The 18,357-nt window shown below is 38.0% G+C and overlaps 1 protein-coding gene across 1 annotated transcript in view; it reads left to right on the plus strand.

Annotated features, from left to right (window-relative positions):
• LOC126376820 (sodium-dependent noradrenaline transporter-like) overlaps positions 1–18,357 on the plus strand; it is a 33,125-nt gene that overhangs the window by 8,490 nt on the left and 6,278 nt on the right. Inside the window, exons 4-14 of the mRNA XM_050024367.1 lie at positions 2,137–2,238; positions 2,467–2,632; positions 8,637–8,684; positions 9,579–9,662; positions 11,044–11,166; positions 12,317–12,448; positions 13,294–13,356; positions 15,173–15,350; positions 15,580–15,713; positions 16,547–16,686; positions 17,222–17,325. Of these exons, the coding sequence (XP_049880324.1) occupies positions 2,137–2,238; positions 2,467–2,632; positions 8,637–8,684; positions 9,579–9,662; positions 11,044–11,166; positions 12,317–12,448; positions 13,294–13,356; positions 15,173–15,350; positions 15,580–15,713; positions 16,547–16,686; positions 17,222–17,325 (1,274 nt within the window). The remainder of the gene's footprint in view (positions 1–2,136; positions 2,239–2,466; positions 2,633–8,636; positions 8,685–9,578; positions 9,663–11,043; positions 11,167–12,316; positions 12,449–13,293; positions 13,357–15,172; positions 15,351–15,579; positions 15,714–16,546; positions 16,687–17,221; positions 17,326–18,357) is intronic.

Here is an 18,357-nt window from a genome sequence, read left to right on the forward strand (position 1 = left end):
TGGGTTGTGAGATGAATTACCAACCTCATCAACCCTGGCTTCAGCGTTATTTTTGAGCCGTCAAAGGCCACTGACAATAATAACCCTTGTTACATGAGTATGTTGTAACCGGGACCAACGACTTAACGTGCCTGCCGAAGCACCGATCATCTATTTAGTAGTCGTTAATAGTCATTGTAGTCATGTAGTAAATCGACTTGCTTCTTAATTTCGGGGGTCGCCCGGTTCGAAACTGTGGTAGTGAAAACTGCGCTTAAAATTTAGCGCACAGTTAGCTCGACCATGATGGGCGGCGATACGGCTCACAACCTATCACATTGGTCTGATAGAGAGCTCGGTGAGGTGTGGGTACTTACTTCATCTTGTGATCGGTGGTTGTGAGACCTTCTGACCTTGACCGTACAAGATATAGGTAATAGTTCTGTACAGCCTGTGGTTCATGGTTAAACTTATAACTATACCTATACTAAGGGCGTCAGTAGCAATGCTTTGTGTTTATGACAGGTGATTATCGGATAACGCAAACTGATTTGGCCAATAATATACCAAGTACCTACAGCGACGCCAACAAACTACGGTTGTAGTTTGGCGATAGTATTAAAGTGTATATGTATGTCATCATCATCATCACCAGCCCATTAACGTCCCCACTGCTGGGGCACGGGCCTTCCCTATGGATGGATAGGGAGATCGGGCCTTAAACCACCACGCGGGCCCAGTGCAAATTGGTGTTTATTAACGACTACTAATGCAACTTTTTTTTTGTGTCATCCGTCCTATGGCCGGCCTTTGCGAAAGTTGCTTAACTTCAACAATCGCAGACCGAGCGCGTTTACCGCTGCGCCACCGAGCTCCTCAAATGTATGTAATTTTGTTTATAAATAAATAATAAAATAACAAAATTAACTATGTATTACATATATATGTAATTTTGTTTATAAATAAATAAAAAAAGGTAGTACTACAGCCGTAGGTAAAGCACGCATAAATCAAGGCCTTAAGTTGTACCACACCCTGGACACTTCATATAAAACACTTCGTTTTACACAGACACTACACATTGACGTTATCGTACACGCGTATCTTTGTGTGTGACGTCTGTGGTTATAGTAAACAAACAAACAAATTGTATACTTATTTATAAATTCAGTCGTACATTGGTTTCTTGGAGTTTCCTTTTAAGCAAAAAATCTGTGTCAGGAAAAACTCCGCTCCTCCAGTATTTATGATTATTTATAATGAAACATTTTAATGCCATAGAAATTTAAACAAAACAATAAAAGTAAATTTTGTGTTATGTGGTGTGTTTGTGTGTGTGTATGTGTGTGTGTGTGTGTGTGTGTGTGTGTGTGTGTGTGTGTGTGTGTGTGTGTGCGTCTGTGCATGCATGTTTTGTTAAAAAAGTAAGATACACAGGCTTTGATTTTATCCTAAATCAAAGAGTATTCAAGGGGCCATTTGTTCTATCGGTATTGTAGATAAACTGTTGTTATTTTTCTGTCGAATTTGTTTTCGAAATCATGTTTGAATCATAAATTATTATCACGTGCTCAGCGGTGAACGAAAACATAGTGAGGAAACCCACATTCCCGAGAAATGCATTTTCGGCGGTATGTGACCTAACCTGTATTGGGCTAGTTTTTCTTTCGCGGGTTGGAAGGTCAGACAGGCAGTCGTTTCTGTAAAAAACCAGACCTGTCAAATCTTCAGGTTAGGTGAGCGGACCCTGTGAAAAACGGGATAATGCTAGGAAGGTGATGACGATGATGACTGCGGTAAAATACAAGGACATTAACTTATAATGTTAGTTGTTTAAATTCATATTGGGTACTGAAATTATCTCTTCAATATTCGATGGTACAGTTATGAGCAATATAATGTACTTATCCACTTTAAGACTCTTTCGCACTAACATATTTGACTTAGTGAGACTTACAGTTCAATTTGTCAAAAAAGTTAATGTGACATGGTACCAAAGTGTACAATACAATACAATACAAATACACTTTATTGCACCAAAATAAAAAGAAATAATTACAAAAACACACACACATTAATGCTCGTGTGTATACATATTAATGCTCGTGACCGTACACGTTTGGATAATGATGATGAAAATGTTTGTTTTTCCAACAGGAGCATGACCCCGAGGGTCAGAAGGCGGAGCTGGCCGGTTCGCAGTCGCGATCACGGCCTCACAATTACGATGGCTACCATGAGAGCAAACTGCCCACAATGGTATGTTGGTGTATCTGTTACATATACAATGAGGGACTATCCAGGCTACGATGCTCAAAAATAATATAGATGGCGCTGTCCAGATTTCACGTACTTACTAATTAATGGGAGGTCTCGGCAAATTTGTGAAATAAAGAATATATATTTTTTTAATATTATCTATTTTCTCATTACATTACATTTTAATCGCAGAAACAATAAAAATAACAACTAGTTGTATAAATACAGGCAACATTATCAGGCGGCACAGTAGTGACGCACACGGCGCCGTCATACGAGGAGCAGCGTGCGAGTCCAGCGCTGCTTCACCGCGGCGCGTGCGCAACCGGCACGCCCGGCGGCCGCAGCGTGCGCGACGACGGCTACTGCTCCGCCGGGAGCACGCCGGCTCTAGGTGCGTATGTCCAGTAGTAACATAGTATACAGCGAGCAAAGCCCGAGTGAACCACTACTTCACTGTAGTGCATACTAAAAAAAAAAAGTTTATTTAGGAAGTTTATTTTACGAGTCGGCGTGCTTCGCCGGGAGCACGCCGACTCTAAAAACGTATTTACAGTGGAAGGTAACACAGTAACCCCCCTATACAGTAACACTGTATACTGTCATACGTGTACGCGCAAGTATAGCTCTACTGCGATACAGGGTGTTAGCGACATCATAACGAATACTAAGAGGGATGATTCAGATCAGACCATGATTCTGAGTTAATATCAACTGGAATTTCCTGTAAGAAAATTCATGAAAATGTTAGTTTTTTTTAAAATTATTTTCAGTTTCATACTTTTGCGACGGAAAATTCCAGTTGATATCAACTCAGAATCATGGTCTGAATTATCCTTCAAAGTTTTCGTTACGATGTCATTAACACCTATATAAGTACTCACTATTTACAGAATAACCAAGCATTACTAATTAAGTTACTATACCGCGTATTTTTTGTTTTTTGACGTGACTTATTGTAGATTTGCCGCAGATGGCATTAACTACTTGGCCGGTGTACCGCGTATGAAACGATAGATAATGTGGAAGAGAGAAATATAAATCAGAATCTATTCTATAGTCTCAGCCTACCCCGGCGAGAAACACGCGTGAGTTTATGAATGTATCGACACAACGCCCACAAACGTAGCTAATCGTGCATGCAATCATTTCACTATTTTTTTCTGAGTAAAGGAAATGCCGTTTTACGACTATTCATAACCCACGAGGGATTAGGATTTTTTTTCATCATCATCAATTTAAGAGCCACGCTCTTGTCGGTGTAGCATTTTTCCATTCCAGTCTATCAAAGGCCAATTCTTTGACTTCCCCATAAGACACGACGTTAACCTTTTCTTTAATCCCTTACTTACCTTTTTTTACGTGACTTATTGTAGATTTGCCGCAGATGGCATTAACTACTTGCCCGGAAGTGTTTAGGAGGCACAATTAATTAAGTACCCTTAATATGCGGAAAACAGATCGACTTTTGTACCTATGTCAGGAGACGTTAAAAATGAAACCTTTACGTATATATATATCATACTTATCACAATATTAAAGTCGGATTCATTTACGCAATAAATAAGTAAAGTAAGTACTTACAATACAATCTTCTTCTTCTGTCTTGTGGGTTGTGAATACCAACCCCGTCAATCCTGGTGTCAGGGTTACTATTGAGCCGCCAAAGGCCCCGGAGATGACTCATGTAACGACTACATACTTACATCAGTAAGTAGTAACCAGGACCAACGGCTTAACGTGCCTTCCGAAGCACGGATCATCTTACTTTCGGACAATCAGGCGATCAGCCTGTAATGTCTAACCAAACTAGGGATCACAAAATGATTTTTGTGACATGTCCCCGCCGGGATTTGAACCCGGGACCTCCAGATCTCTCAAGGATCAAACCAATGGACCACAGAGGCCGTTTACAATACAATACAATACATATTTATATTGTACAATACAAATATACTAAATGAAACCTAAATGAAAGAAAATATTTACAAAAGAGACTTAACTACCATGTTCAAAAAAATATAATTAAGTACTTACACCTGAAACTGTAAGTACTTACTTACATCAACGTTTTACATACTTAAGAAAATACGTAGGTATTACTTAGGTATTTCGGCAATGTTCTATTTACTTACTACATATTTACTATTTAAGTCAAACAAAAAAGTAACATAGAATATCAGGTGAAGAGGCAATAAGACGGACTCTCGTAGGTAAGAGGTAGTGCTTGTGCCTTGTTCCAAGTTTAATATATTTGCGTCCGGTGCCTTGCAAATTTTTAATATATTTTGAATGGTAGAAGAATATTATTTGTTAAGTGCAACCTCTTTGGTGTACATTTATTTCATTTACAAATCTGTATCAAATTTTGAATTCAGAACTACTTAAGTATGTATTTAAAAAAAACGTAAAACAAGTAAGTACCTACTTATTTAGTTCTAAATTCAAATTATGATACACGATAAGTCTAATAATTGATGAACATGTATTTGTTTGCATTCGGATTATAAATGCGATGATTACCAAGGCGCATTTTGAAAATAGAAGCACTGTACTTAGTATAACGGACATTTTCAATTTTATTTTCGAGTTTCAAGGTAATCGCGAGATTTATGGAATAAATTCTGATAATAATGTCTTATACTAATATGTATTGTTATCATCATATCCCTAGCATTATCCGTTTTCCACAGGGTCCGCTTACCTAACCTGAAGGTTAGGTAAGCGGCGTCCGACATGGACATGCTGTTGAGACAATTTTATAATGTTTGACACCTGCATGTACGTATGTACCTACACAGCTTCTCAATAAATGTTTCTTGTTTCTTGTTTGGTTTGAGAGGTCCGGTTTTTTACAGATACAGGTTAGGTCACATACCTCCGAAAATGCATTTCTCGGTAATGTGGCTTTTCTCACGACGTTTTCCTTCACCGCTGAGCACGAGATAATCATATAAGATCCAAACATAAATTCGAAAACAAATTCGACAATCATTGGTTTAGGCCCGTGCTAGATTCGAACCTGCGACCTCAAAGTCAGTGGCAAGCGTTCTATCAACTGAGCTACCACGGCACTCTCTCTCTTATATTTTACTGCAGTCATTAAAGGTAATAATTTCACATCGGTCGTGGTTCCCCGGGGACAGTCGGTGACGTCGATCATCCTGGAACAATTTGCCCAGGTTTGCCGACAGCGCGATTTTCACGGCTCGCTGGAAAGCCGATACTTTTTAGGGATACGTGGGAATTGTAATCCACCCATATTTAAAGCTATCCAGTGAGTAGTTTCTATAACTATACGTGCGTAAAAACGTTTCTATGCGTATGGAAGTGTACATACAGTGTTACGTATATTAAAGGGACAAATTGAGAACCTCTATTTTTGAAGTCGGTTTAAATCCTCCTTCCAGGGGATTTAAAATGACCATTTTGAAGCAATTCATCTAAAAAAGCAATATTGCAATTGGGTTAGTTTCGTAAGTCAAAGATGAATTATGAAATTCTGTTTAAGTACTTACTAAATAAAGACAGATCTAAAGGTGACAAAAATGTTTTCTTTTTTCTATTTAATACTTAAGTTATTATGAATTTTAATAAAGATAAATGAAAAAAATATTGCGACATTTTGTCACGTTTTTCTATGACGTCACATGTTGCTTTTTCATACAAATTCCATAGTAATTTCGTGTTTTGACGTTTAGTGAAAGGAACTGATTTGACTAGTTAGAAACTAGCCTATTGTCATTTACGCATACAAAAGTAAGAGCGCAATGTCAACATAAACTCACGCCTATTTCCCACCGGGGTAAGCAGTGTCTATGGAATTCCATTGAATTGTCGCTTTGTCAAAAAATAAAAAAAATGTCAGTTATTTAGATGAATTGTTTCAATGTGGCCTTTTTGAATCCCCAGAACGTCATTACCGTCTCTGTGTGCACACATAACAGATGAATACTTACATACTTCACTTAGTCACATATTACATTCACTTTTGACTTTGAGGAGATAATATAGGCGTACTTTGCAAATGCATTACGCTATACAGTCTAAGTTACGATGTAGTGACGGCTATTTATTGCATGTCCACACGATCTGTGATACACGTTGATACAGTGTTGTAGTTTTCCGTGTGGTGCTCGTGCTCCTTAACACGTTCCCTGTGTAACTGAAAATTACATATCAAATTACAAATGAACCCTTGTACATTTCAAGTACGCTTTACCTGTTATTTCATTTAAGGTAAAATATAAAATCTCCAAAGACTGAAATTGAAGTTCGTTGAGCATAAAATTACTTACGAATATAGGTCGGAAATTGTGGGTAGTTTCCTAGGTCAAAGATAAATTATGAAATTCTAATTACTAAATAAAAACAAACTTAAAGGTGTCAAAAAACGGGTTTTTAGAAAACTATTTAAGTAAGTTTTATTTATTCATTTTGCATATATATTTGTAGACAGGAATATATATCTATAATATCAAGTATAAGTAATGCATTATAATCTATGTAAGTATCATAGTATGTTTTCTTTATTGTATATAAGTAGGTACGTAATTGAGTTTGGTGTGTCCGTGGCTCACGTTCGATAGGTCTCCCATAATACCAGCGCCGCGGCCCGTGCTAAGCACGTGTCACGGCATTATGCTGAGGGAGATCCTTTTTTTATTTTGGGCGCCTCCATTGTGTATTTAATGTCTGTATTATTTGTCTTTGTTTTTTTTTCTATTTTTTATTTCTGTAATGTAAGTTAGTAAATGTGGCGTCCAATATGGAAATAAATATTTTATTTCTTTCTTATTTAACTTGTACATTAATTTCAATAAAGAAAAATGTAATAATAAGTGCGACGTTTTGTCACGTGTTTTTATGACGTCACATGTTACTTTTTCGAACAAATTCCATAGTAATTTCCTGTTTTGACGTTTAGTAAAAAGTAACTGATTTGACTAGTTGGAAACTAGCCTATTCAGTGGCATATATTCTTGACGGTTGTCCATAATATAGAATTGAAACTTCCATTTAAGAGACTGGTGCCTAAACTAGATACACAAGTGTCTGTAATAAAGGAACTTGATTTATCCGAAACGAATAAACCAATCCTATTTACATTTCGAACATCTTAAACCCCCCAATACGCATTTAAATAACCGCCCATACAGCTTAACGGGCTTAAACTAAATGCAATAAAGTCTTAAAATTAAAATAAACATGTACTTGTACGGCTTAAACTTAATTCAAAAAACTCGCTTAAACATTTCAATTGCGCGAGTTTGGATTCCAGCCGAGGTATTAGCGGCATCCATTTTTGAATTCCAATAGGCGACGGGCGGTATTGCCGGCATTTTTCCGCATCGGCAATGATCGGCACGCCATTATGCGGCGGCCGGATGCCGACGATATTAAGACCTGGTGAATGCCGGAGGGACACCGGCCAGGTAGAAGCCTCGTTGATATGCAAGCAAGCCTTCAAGGCTTCGAAGTAATTTGGATGTCTGATAAAGAGTGATTTGATTCTGTCGACGGCAACAAAAAACCGTTTATTTGGTAAGTTAGTTGTCATCATCTCCGTTCCTAACCTGTAGATTTGCGAAGTCCGTTTTTTACACAAGCTATAGACTACACGCTACTACGCACTTACTACGTACTATTTTAAAATAAAATTGAAAATTCCGACATTCAGTAAACACTTAATAGACACAAATTGTAAACACACACTTTGTTATATGCGACAAACCATGGAAAAAGACAATTAATGGTGAAACAAAATAGGAGTTAAACATACATACATAAACTCACGCCTATTTCCCACCGGGGTAAGCAGAGACTATAGAATTCCATTTGCTTCGATCCTGACACACTTCTCTTGCTTCCTCCACATTCATCAATCGCTTCATACACGCACGCCGGTTCAGAGTAGGACTTAAAATTTTAAATAAAATATATGTCATAAGTAGGTGTGCCTTTTCTTCATAGATTAAATTCCCAGTAACTCGTAAAAAATAATAAACATATATGTTTATGTTTTTTGTTAGAATAAGTTCATAATAAAGGCTATATCTATCTATCTATCTAACTCGTATAAAGGAATTTCTATGTTAATACAGTGTTTTTTATGTAAAAAAATCCGCATATTTGTTACAATATAACTTAATTAAAACATTTCATAAGTAGATGAATTATAATAACAATGTATTTACAGCTCTATATTAGACATATTAATCTTAGTAAGTATATTTAAAAAAGTAATAAAGATAAAGTAAGTAATTTTTTTTTTAGTAAGCCATAAGGCCGCCTATTGTGCTTATGTTTTATTCGTATGTTTATGTCCTTTGTATATGTTGTTGTGCAATAAAGTATTATTGATTGATTGATTGGTTTTTATATATCTTTGTTTTCAGACCACAAATCAACGAAAGGCTCCGTGGTTACGTTGTCGTGTTATAAAAGTAAGTATTAAGAATTGAGACAAATTAATATCATTTTTAGGTATCGCCAGTGCCCCACAGTTACCAATTTCTCTACTCGTATGGGCTTGGGCTGTTTATGTTAAATGAAAATAAATGGAATAAACTTTTATTTATTTTTGAAAGATATCTTTAGTTTTAGCAAAGTGTATTTAATGGCCCCGATTTCTACAGACACCTAATTTTATTTTAAGTTATATTCAAATTTAAGGTATACCTGTCATTTTCTTATCCACTGAAAAGGGATGGGACGGATGATTTACAACTGTTAATTTTGCAAAGAATGAGAGTTGTGTGCTGTCAACTTAATTCTATTGGGTTATTGGCCAATATAACATTTTGTAAGGGGTTTTAACTTCTCCCTTTTACATGTATTCCATAAATTTTAGGCCTATTGTTTACCCGTCCCTTTCCTTCTCAGCTGATAAGAAAATGACAGGTACAACTTAAAATAAACTTAAAAGGTGTGTATTGCAATCGGCACCTTACCTATAAAAATAAAGCGAACACCATTCCCACAACCAAACCAAGTCAATTGGTTTTGTAAGGTTGTAATTTTAACTGTAAGTACAGTCATGAGCAATATAATGTACCCACTTTGGGACTCTGTCGCACTAACATATTTGACATTTAGTGAGACTTACAGTTAAATTTGTCAAAAAAGTTAATGTGACATGGTACTAAAGTGTATACATATTAATGCTCGTGACAGTACTTGTATATTTGGGTTGAAATAAACGTTTTATTCTATTCTACCTATCTATCTATATCAGTCTAAATTCATATCCAGTTTTGGACTGGACCTCTTCTATGTTTTTCCACTTCCAATTCTATTCTATATAATTTTTTTTATTAATTGAACTTGTTTATTCTCAGAGGAGCCGAAGATTCAAATAGAGGAAGAAGTTTTCTACGCGGAATCGAAACGGATCAGAGCGAATAGTATTAAGGCAAATACCGGTACGTATTTAGTTTGAATCCTATCACATTTAACATACGATTGTTTATTTGACGAACGAAGATACTATAAAATATTATATTAAAATTATCTCTGCTTCGGTTACGCACTTTGCGCACGAGATTCGATTACTTATGAGAGTGCGTAACGGACATTAGAATCCAGTCTTTTGTGATGCTTATACAGAGTGTTAGTGACACCGTATGAATTACTGAGGGGGATGATTTAGCTCATGATTCTGAGTTATTATCAAGTGGAATTCTCCGTCGCAAAAGTGTGGAACTGAAAATAATTCAAATTCAAATTCAAAAATATCTTTATTCAGTAGGTAACATAGTTACACTTTGAATCGTCAATTTTTACATAACGAACGTCTCATCCACCTAAAACTACTGCAGCTTCTCACAACCTGTATAGCCGGGGAAAAGAAGCTGCAAGAAAAACCTCGGCACAGGGCCCTAGACGTTCTTTAAAAATAAATAAAAATAAACATAAAATATTAGTATACAATTGAGTAATTTAGCTGCCTAATATCAGTTCTCAGACAGTTAATCCCATGCATTCATATCTTCTAAATAATCACTAACTAAATTTAAAAAGTACTAACATTTTCAAACACACGTAAAATTTTTTATTTGAGTGGAAGGGGAAGACCAGTAAGGCAATATGCGCAACCTGATAAAATTTTGTCACGGTTATTTTATCGATTCTGACAATATAGTCGGTTCGTTTTGTCGATTGCTGCTAATATGTGAACCCAAATAAATCATGTCGTTCTGTCAAAATATGAACAAAATCACGTGTCACGGATGTTGGGGAAAAAACAAATTTATCTAACTTATTGATGATTATGATGATGAATCGTAATTATAAATCGATCAGTGAATACTTTATAAAACTTCTTTAATTAAGGGAATATTTTTACGATATCCATTTAATCTAATACTTATCTCAAAATTATGCAGGCAAAAAAATCTTGAAAGACATAATTCAGAATATTACGGTTGATAAATGTATGGATTAAATTTTCCGAATAAATAATTATTATATTCATGATTCATTAAATATATTGTCAGAGATGCAGTGAGTAGATGTACCTTAAATAATAATATAACTTGGCGGTTCATAAATTCGCTCGCGTCCTACGTACCTTAGTCCGCGTATGGTTTGAGTTGCGTTATACTTAATAGTTGTTCCAATTCGAAGGGGAAATAACGGATATATTATTTGTAAAGGAAATGTCTTTACCAAAAAGTCGGCCTATCTATTTAGGTGATGAGCTGACCTTTTCATCTTAGAGGCTATACGGTCTGTACGGGTTTTATGAAGTATGTAAGTTAATTATATTAAAATAATTATACGTAATTACGTTGGTTTTATCAGAGCCCAACGATGGTAGAGAGACGTGGGGTACAGGCGCAGACTTCCTACTGTCCATCATCGGGTTCGCGGTGGATCTGGCCAACGTGTGGCGCTTCCCTTACCTCTGCTACAGGAATGGAGGCGGTAAGACACACTACACACACACATACACACACTATACACACACACAGGCACACACTTACACATATACACTCTCACACACACACCCTCTCACACACACGTAACATCTCCCACACACTATATATTTCACAAATACTCCCTTAAATTTTGGAAACCATGAGTTCGATTCTCAGTCGTTCGTATTAAGGAATAGATTTTTCTAATACGGGTCTGAACGGGTCTCTAACATTCCATAGAGACCTGAGGTAGATACATAATAATAAAAAATCCGGGATTCCCTAGTAGGCTAGTAGATATGAAAACGACATACAAATTATTGATATAAATAATCCAACGCCCGGATTATTGCTTTAATTACTCGCAAAATAAATCCGCTTCGGTTTAAAATCCGTCGGATTAAGCGATTGTTTAATGTAAAACTTACGTTTTAATTTAAATAGGTACCTAAGTAGGTACTTTTTTGTGGATTTAATTTAAGTTAAAAATCTAATTAAAATTCGTTACCCTTGATGAATTGAATTGAAGACTACGCACGTCGTAGCGTTTCCGTAGCGCCGTTACGGAAACGCTACGACCTGCGTAGTCTTCTTACAATGGAAACACAAGCATGATTGTAAGTAGGCTGGACTGTCCGTACATGACTCATTGCTCCATGAGCCACTTGTACAGGAGCAGTAAATAAATGTCTTATTTTTATTTCAATTTTGTTGTGTATGTGTGTGTATTGTGCATCTATGTAATACTAATATTAGTGAGTAAATAATCATTGATACCTGGGGTCCAAATTACCCGTAATAAAATTTTTATTTTTTTATTTTAATGACAATTCTAAAACTAACTCTATTTCTTTCTTGCACTTATTTTTAGTGAAGGACAGCACTATTAACGGAGATATCAAATTAAAATAACAGTTTCGATCGCTAGACTCGGCACCATCATTCGTGATTTGAGTAGGGAGGTTAAAATAGCCACATCGAAGCAATTCATCTACTCGTAAGAAAGCAATATTTCAATTTGACATTTGCGCATATAAAAGTAAGTGCGCAATGCAAACAAATGTCAAATAGCAATATGGCTTTCTTAGATGAATTGCTTCGATGTGGCCATTTTTAACCCCCCAGTTTTATTTATATTTGTGCCATGTGCATTTTAGGGGCGTTCCTGATACCATACACGTTGATGTTGGTATTCGGCGCTGTTCCTCTGTTCTACATGGAGTTGATCCTGGGCCAGTACAACCGGCAAGGACCCATCACGCTGTGGAAGATCTGCCCGCTTTTTAAAGGTGGGTGCCTAATAATATTTATAATGAGTGGTTAATCAATCAAGTAAAGAGTAAGTAATTCGTGATAGTCTTGTTTGGAAAACACGTGACTAACATCGTAGGTTCGATTCCCGGCTTGGGCTCTGTACCACTGAATTTGACTTATATGAATTTGGTTTCATATTTGATTCATAGATAATTGATATCACGTGACTTCCAGCTCGCCCCTATTACATGGAATTTAAACATAATTGGCAAAGAGTGGGTGAATATATTATAGACCTCTGCCTACCCCTTCGTGGATACAGGCGAGATGCTACGTTATGATATAATATTTTTTTGTAGATAAGTAGTAGTAGTAGTAGTGATAAGTAGTGGCCACCTGATACGACACGATTCATTTATAACAAACATTATAGAAGGAAAAATTGAAGGGAAGACAGGAAGGGGTAGACCTAGGAGAACATTTATGAAACAAATAAAAGAGAAGGTGCAAGTCGTGTCGTATCGGGAGTGAAGGTTTTGGCGGGAAGAAGAGAGGAATGGCGATTACTCCACCGACAAGAGTGCAGCTCTTAAATAGAGGGAGAGGGAGAGAGAGAGAGAGAGAAGTAGTCGATTATGTTGGAGAGGACAATCCGTTTTTCACGACATAGTCCAAGGGCGGATACAGGGGGGATGATGAGGGATCAAGAGCCCTAGATAGGCTGTCTGCGTCCTGGGGACCCCCCCTGAAATAAAAGCTAGATCCGCTCTTGACATAGTCATAGACTGAAATTTATATTTCTTTTTATTCATTTATTTTTTTCACTTTCAGTCGACTAGAAAACTCTGTTATTTTCTAAACTCCGAACTTTTACTTCCAGGCGTCGGTTTCTGCGCGGTCATGGTCGCGTTCTACGTGTCATTCTACTACAACGTGATCATAGGTCAGTTGCTATGTTATTCTTAATTGTTACGTTTTGTATATATTTCTTGAGATTGAATTGTCTTATTAATTGAAACGCAGATTACTTCGATATGCAAAACCTGGGGAGGTTTTAAAAGAATCGGTACTGGGGCGGGGACCCAACCGGACTTGCACCAATGAGTTATTAATTTATCTTAAGTGCAGTTTTTAATAACACAGTTGGCTCGACCATTACAGACGGTACGGCTCACCACCTATCACGGTGGTCTAACAGATAGCTCGGTACGATAGATAGATAGATAAATAAGTAATAAGTGTTTCATCTAGAAACACTTTATTGAGCACAATGGACACAAGATACAGAAATATGGACAACGGATACAGAAAAGCACAACAGGCGTAGGTTTAGATAGGGGTGAGGTGTGGGTACTTAGTTTATCTTGCGATGGATGCACCTACTGACTACCCCAATTAAGATATAGTCGTGAGCTTATGTTCCAATTCGAAGGGAAAATCAAGTATATATTATTTGTAAAGGAAATGTCTTTTCCAAACAGTCGGTCTATCTATTTAGATGATGGGATGACCTTTGCATCTGTACGGGTTTTATGTAATCTTCTTCTATCGTGTGGATTGTGAGGTGGATTGCCAACCTCATCAACCCTGGTGTCAGGGTTACTATTGAGCCGCCAAAGGCCCCTGACATGACTCATGTAACGACTACTATGTTGTGATGTTATGTTTTAACACCTCTGAAAATAGGGACGCATATCGCGACGCTTAGAAACTATACTTGCCCATGAGTTGCCAACAAATGCGCATAAAATCAGCTGTTAGATAACGGCATCATGCAGTATGGTTGCATTTGGATGGCATCCAACTTGCGAAGGGCACACTGTGGTAGGGCATGAAACTTTACGCGAGGACATTTGAAAATAACGCGGTGGTTATTTATATAAACTATACCCTTGTCCACGGAGAACGATGACTAAGGCTAAGCTTAGACCAGGGGCCTGTTTAATAAAACTTACAATTGTAAATTACAATGACAATTTGATGTACATTGCGGAGTGTATGATCACGAATATTTTGCAGTTTCATATTAGCTACGTAATGAACACCAAATTGTCGTTGTAATTTACAATTGTAAGTTTTATTAAACAGGCCCCTGGTGGTTAAAAAAGCGACATAAAAGCAATTTATCTAATAAAGCAAAATTGCCATTTGACGTTTACGCATACAAAAGTAAAATTCAAATTCAAAATATTTATTTCGGAAACTAGTCCATATTTTGTTAGTAACAAAAAGCTTAACCTAGTATTAGTAACAGATTCGAAAGACGACAACATAAAAATAAACTACATGAAGCCGGCCCGAATCACCGAAGCCGCGGGCAGTTATGTAACAGCGTGCAATCGCACCCAGCGGTTCTGTAGTACGAGTCGTACCGGACCACCAATGCGCTCATGATGGTGTTGGGGCTGGCACGCGCATGGCGCAACAGAGACGCACAGTGCTTACGCATAAGCGCGTGGAAGTCGTCTAAACGCGCCTCGCAGAACATACCGGAGGCGTGACAGCCTCGCGGCAGCCCCAGCAGCGCCCTGAACGCATTGTTGTATTGCACTCTCAGGTCACTGTATATACGCTTCGTAAAGCTTCTTAACCCCCATATAGGGGATTGCCATCACAGACCACAATCACCATGCGACACCATTCCACTATTCTAAGCGGTTTTTAGTTGCATAGACTGCTTGATGCTTGTTTATCCCAACGTCCTTTATCCCTTATATAGGTATTTAAACTTGTTAAAATACCCGTCTCATGTCCACCAGGCTGGGCGTTCTACTTCCTGGTATCATCAGCGCGGTCAGAGCTGCCGTGGCTGCACTGCGACAACTCATGGAATACTGAACAGTGCTGGGACTCCGCACGGATTAATGGCACCAACCGGACAGACCTCAAGTATCAAGGACCGCTGTCGCACTTCACGCCCGCTTCCGAGTTTTTTCAGTGAGTATAATGTGTAACCATTTAGAAATAATTTTAAAGCGACCATATATTTTGGTGGCGGCAACACTAATCGCAGATTGCTGTTGCAGATTCTTATCATTTCTTTTCCTCAGCTATCACTTTTGCGAAATGACGTAGTTTTAAAAATGTTTAATTTTCCATCAACAATTTGATTTATGATTTAAATTGTAATAAATAGGATTGTAATAATATACTTACCGTCTTGCAGCCGAGCGGTACTGGAGATGCAGTACTCTGAAGGCCTCAACGACCTGGGCCTCCCCAAGTGGCAACTGGCTGTCTGCCTAGGACTGGTCTACGTCACCCTCTATCTGTCACTCTTCAAAGGAGTCAAGAGTTCCGGTGAGTTTCTGCGAATAATAACATGACATAAGCATACTACTATATCCCAATTGGGTTTGTCAGAGGTACATGCATCGCATGATAATCTAAGTACTCAAGCCCTAAGCTGAATTATTTTTTGTTTATTTTATAACGTAACTTTTTTCAACTCACTAGTCGACATTGTAAATTAGTGCGTCGATAATGTTGTTGATAGTACATGTACTTATGTGAACATATCCTACACCTATTGTTAACATATCATGTATAATTGTTTATTATCTCATAAAAAAAAATATAATAAGTACCCACCCCTAACCGAGCTATGAACCAAGTACCCACACTCCACCGAGCTTCAACTAAGTACCTACACCTCAACTATTGTGAGCGCGATCCCGGTCCTGGACCTAACCAGAAGATTTACCAGGTCTGGGGTTTTACAAAACCGACTGCCAGTCTGCCCTCCCAACCTACAGATTGAGTGACATGTCTCCTAAACGTATTTCTCGCGATTGTGGGGGTCCTCACGATGTTTGAGCACGTAACGTGATCATCATTTATGCTCCAAACATCATCATCATCATCTCCCTAGCATTATCCCGTTTTTCACAGGGTCCGGTTACCTAACCTGCCGCTTGTTTCTTAAGTAAAAGACATTGTAACTGTCGTTATTAAGAAATAAATATCTTTAAACTGAACCTGAATTACTTACCCTAATTTGACAGGAAACCAATTCGAAAATAATTTCCACAATCACTGTTGTAGGCCCTTGTTGGATTCGAACCAGCGACCCCACAGTCATAATCATACATTATTATGTACATTACATAAGACCCTTTTTTAAAATGATCCAGGTAAAGTGGTGTGGATGACGGCGACGATGCCATATGTGGTGCTGTCCATATTGCTGGCGCGGGGGCTGCTGCTGCCCGGCGCCACCAGGGGGATCGCCTACTACCTGCAGCCGGAGCTCACCAGGCTGAAGGATACACAGGTGGGTCTGTATAATGAGCGCTTCCGTGCGTGCGCTGGCCGCGGAAACATATTGCGCTGACAAAATTTTAAATGAATTGTCATCGACTCGAAAGAAGAAAAAGAGTGAACGTCAGGATATCAAGGTTAGTAATGCCGCGCCTCCAATGGAGCGGAATCAGCGTGAATGGATTTCTTCTTAAAAAATAAATATTCTTTATAAATTGTATAATTCCATAGAAGTTGCATGAATTATCTGTGGAAACTGTTTTGTTGTTAAGCTACTTATATGTACTTATTTAAATCTGTTATAAAACAACTGTTTGTTTACCAAAAAAAAAAAGCGTTTATTAGATGAGAAAATTTATCCGCACTGGGCGCTCCGTTCAATTACGCATGCTTTGGAATTTATAAATCCGTACATTAGTGGTAAGTTCCCCATAGTGTTTGTTAAACAAAAAGGAGCTTAAGTGCTTGGTTTTCCCCATAAGGCGAAGACATGCCTCACCGCAATTGACGCAAGGGACGAAGAGTAAAAAAATGCTATTTATTTTCAGGTTTGGGTGGACGCTGCGGTTCAAATATTCTATTCAGTCGGCGCCGGATTCGGAGTCCATCTATCCTACGCCAGCTATAACACTTTCCACAATAATTGCTATAGGTATTAAGAGTTGATTATTAATCTTCTTCTTCTTATGTCGTGTGGGTTATGAGGTGGATTACCAACTTCATCAACCCTGGTGTTAAGGTTATTATTGAGCCGCCAAAGGCCCCTGACATAGTTCATGTATAGACTACGTACACCAGTAACAGTTACATCAGTAAGTAGTAACCGAGACCAACGGCTTAACGTGCCTTCCGAAGCACGGATCATCTTGCTTTCAGACAATAGGTGATCAGCCTGTAATGTCCTAACCAAACCATGGATCACAAAATTATTTTTGTGATTTGTCCCCGCCGGGATTTGAACCCATCCTGATCGTGAGCCAAATGCTCAAACCACTGGACCACAGAGGCCGTTTATTATTAATCACCGTTAAGTAGATGAAACAAGGTAAACTTTTTAAGAAACTGTCATTGATAAACAACTCATGAATGTGGAGGAAGTAAGATAGGATGTCAGGATCGAAGCAAATGGAATTCTATGTCTGCTTACCACGGTTGGGATATAAGCGTGAGTTTATGTATTAAGTATATAAGTAAGTATAAATAATAATAAAAACAAAATGTATTTATTGTGTAATAAGTACATAATACAACAGCCTCCGTGGTCTAGTGGTTAGAGCGTTAGGCTCACGATCTGGGGGTCCGGGTTCGATTCCCGATGGGGACATTGTCGAAATCTCTTTGTGAGACTGTCCTTTGTTTGGTAAGGACTTTTCAGGCTTGAATCACCTGATTGTCCGAAAAACTAAGATGATTCCGTGCTTCGGAGGGCACGTTAAGCCGTTGGTCCCGGCTATTAGCCGTAAAAACACCTCCACCAACCCGCAGTGGAGCAGCGTGGTGGAGTATGCTCCATACCCCCTCCGGTTGATTGAGGGGAGGCCTGTGCCCAGCATTGGGACGTATATAGGCTGTTGATGATGAAGTACATAATACATTTAGCATTAGAATTAAGGTACAAGGTATGTTACTGGTGTCATAACTAGGTTGAACTTGAGTTTCAGACGATAGAATTACTAAATACTTA

Source organism: Pectinophora gossypiella, chromosome 21, assembly GCF_024362695.1.
Source record: "Pectinophora gossypiella chromosome 21, ilPecGoss1.1, whole genome shotgun sequence".
Classification (NCBI taxonomy): domain Eukaryota; kingdom Metazoa; phylum Arthropoda; class Insecta; order Lepidoptera; family Gelechiidae; genus Pectinophora; species Pectinophora gossypiella.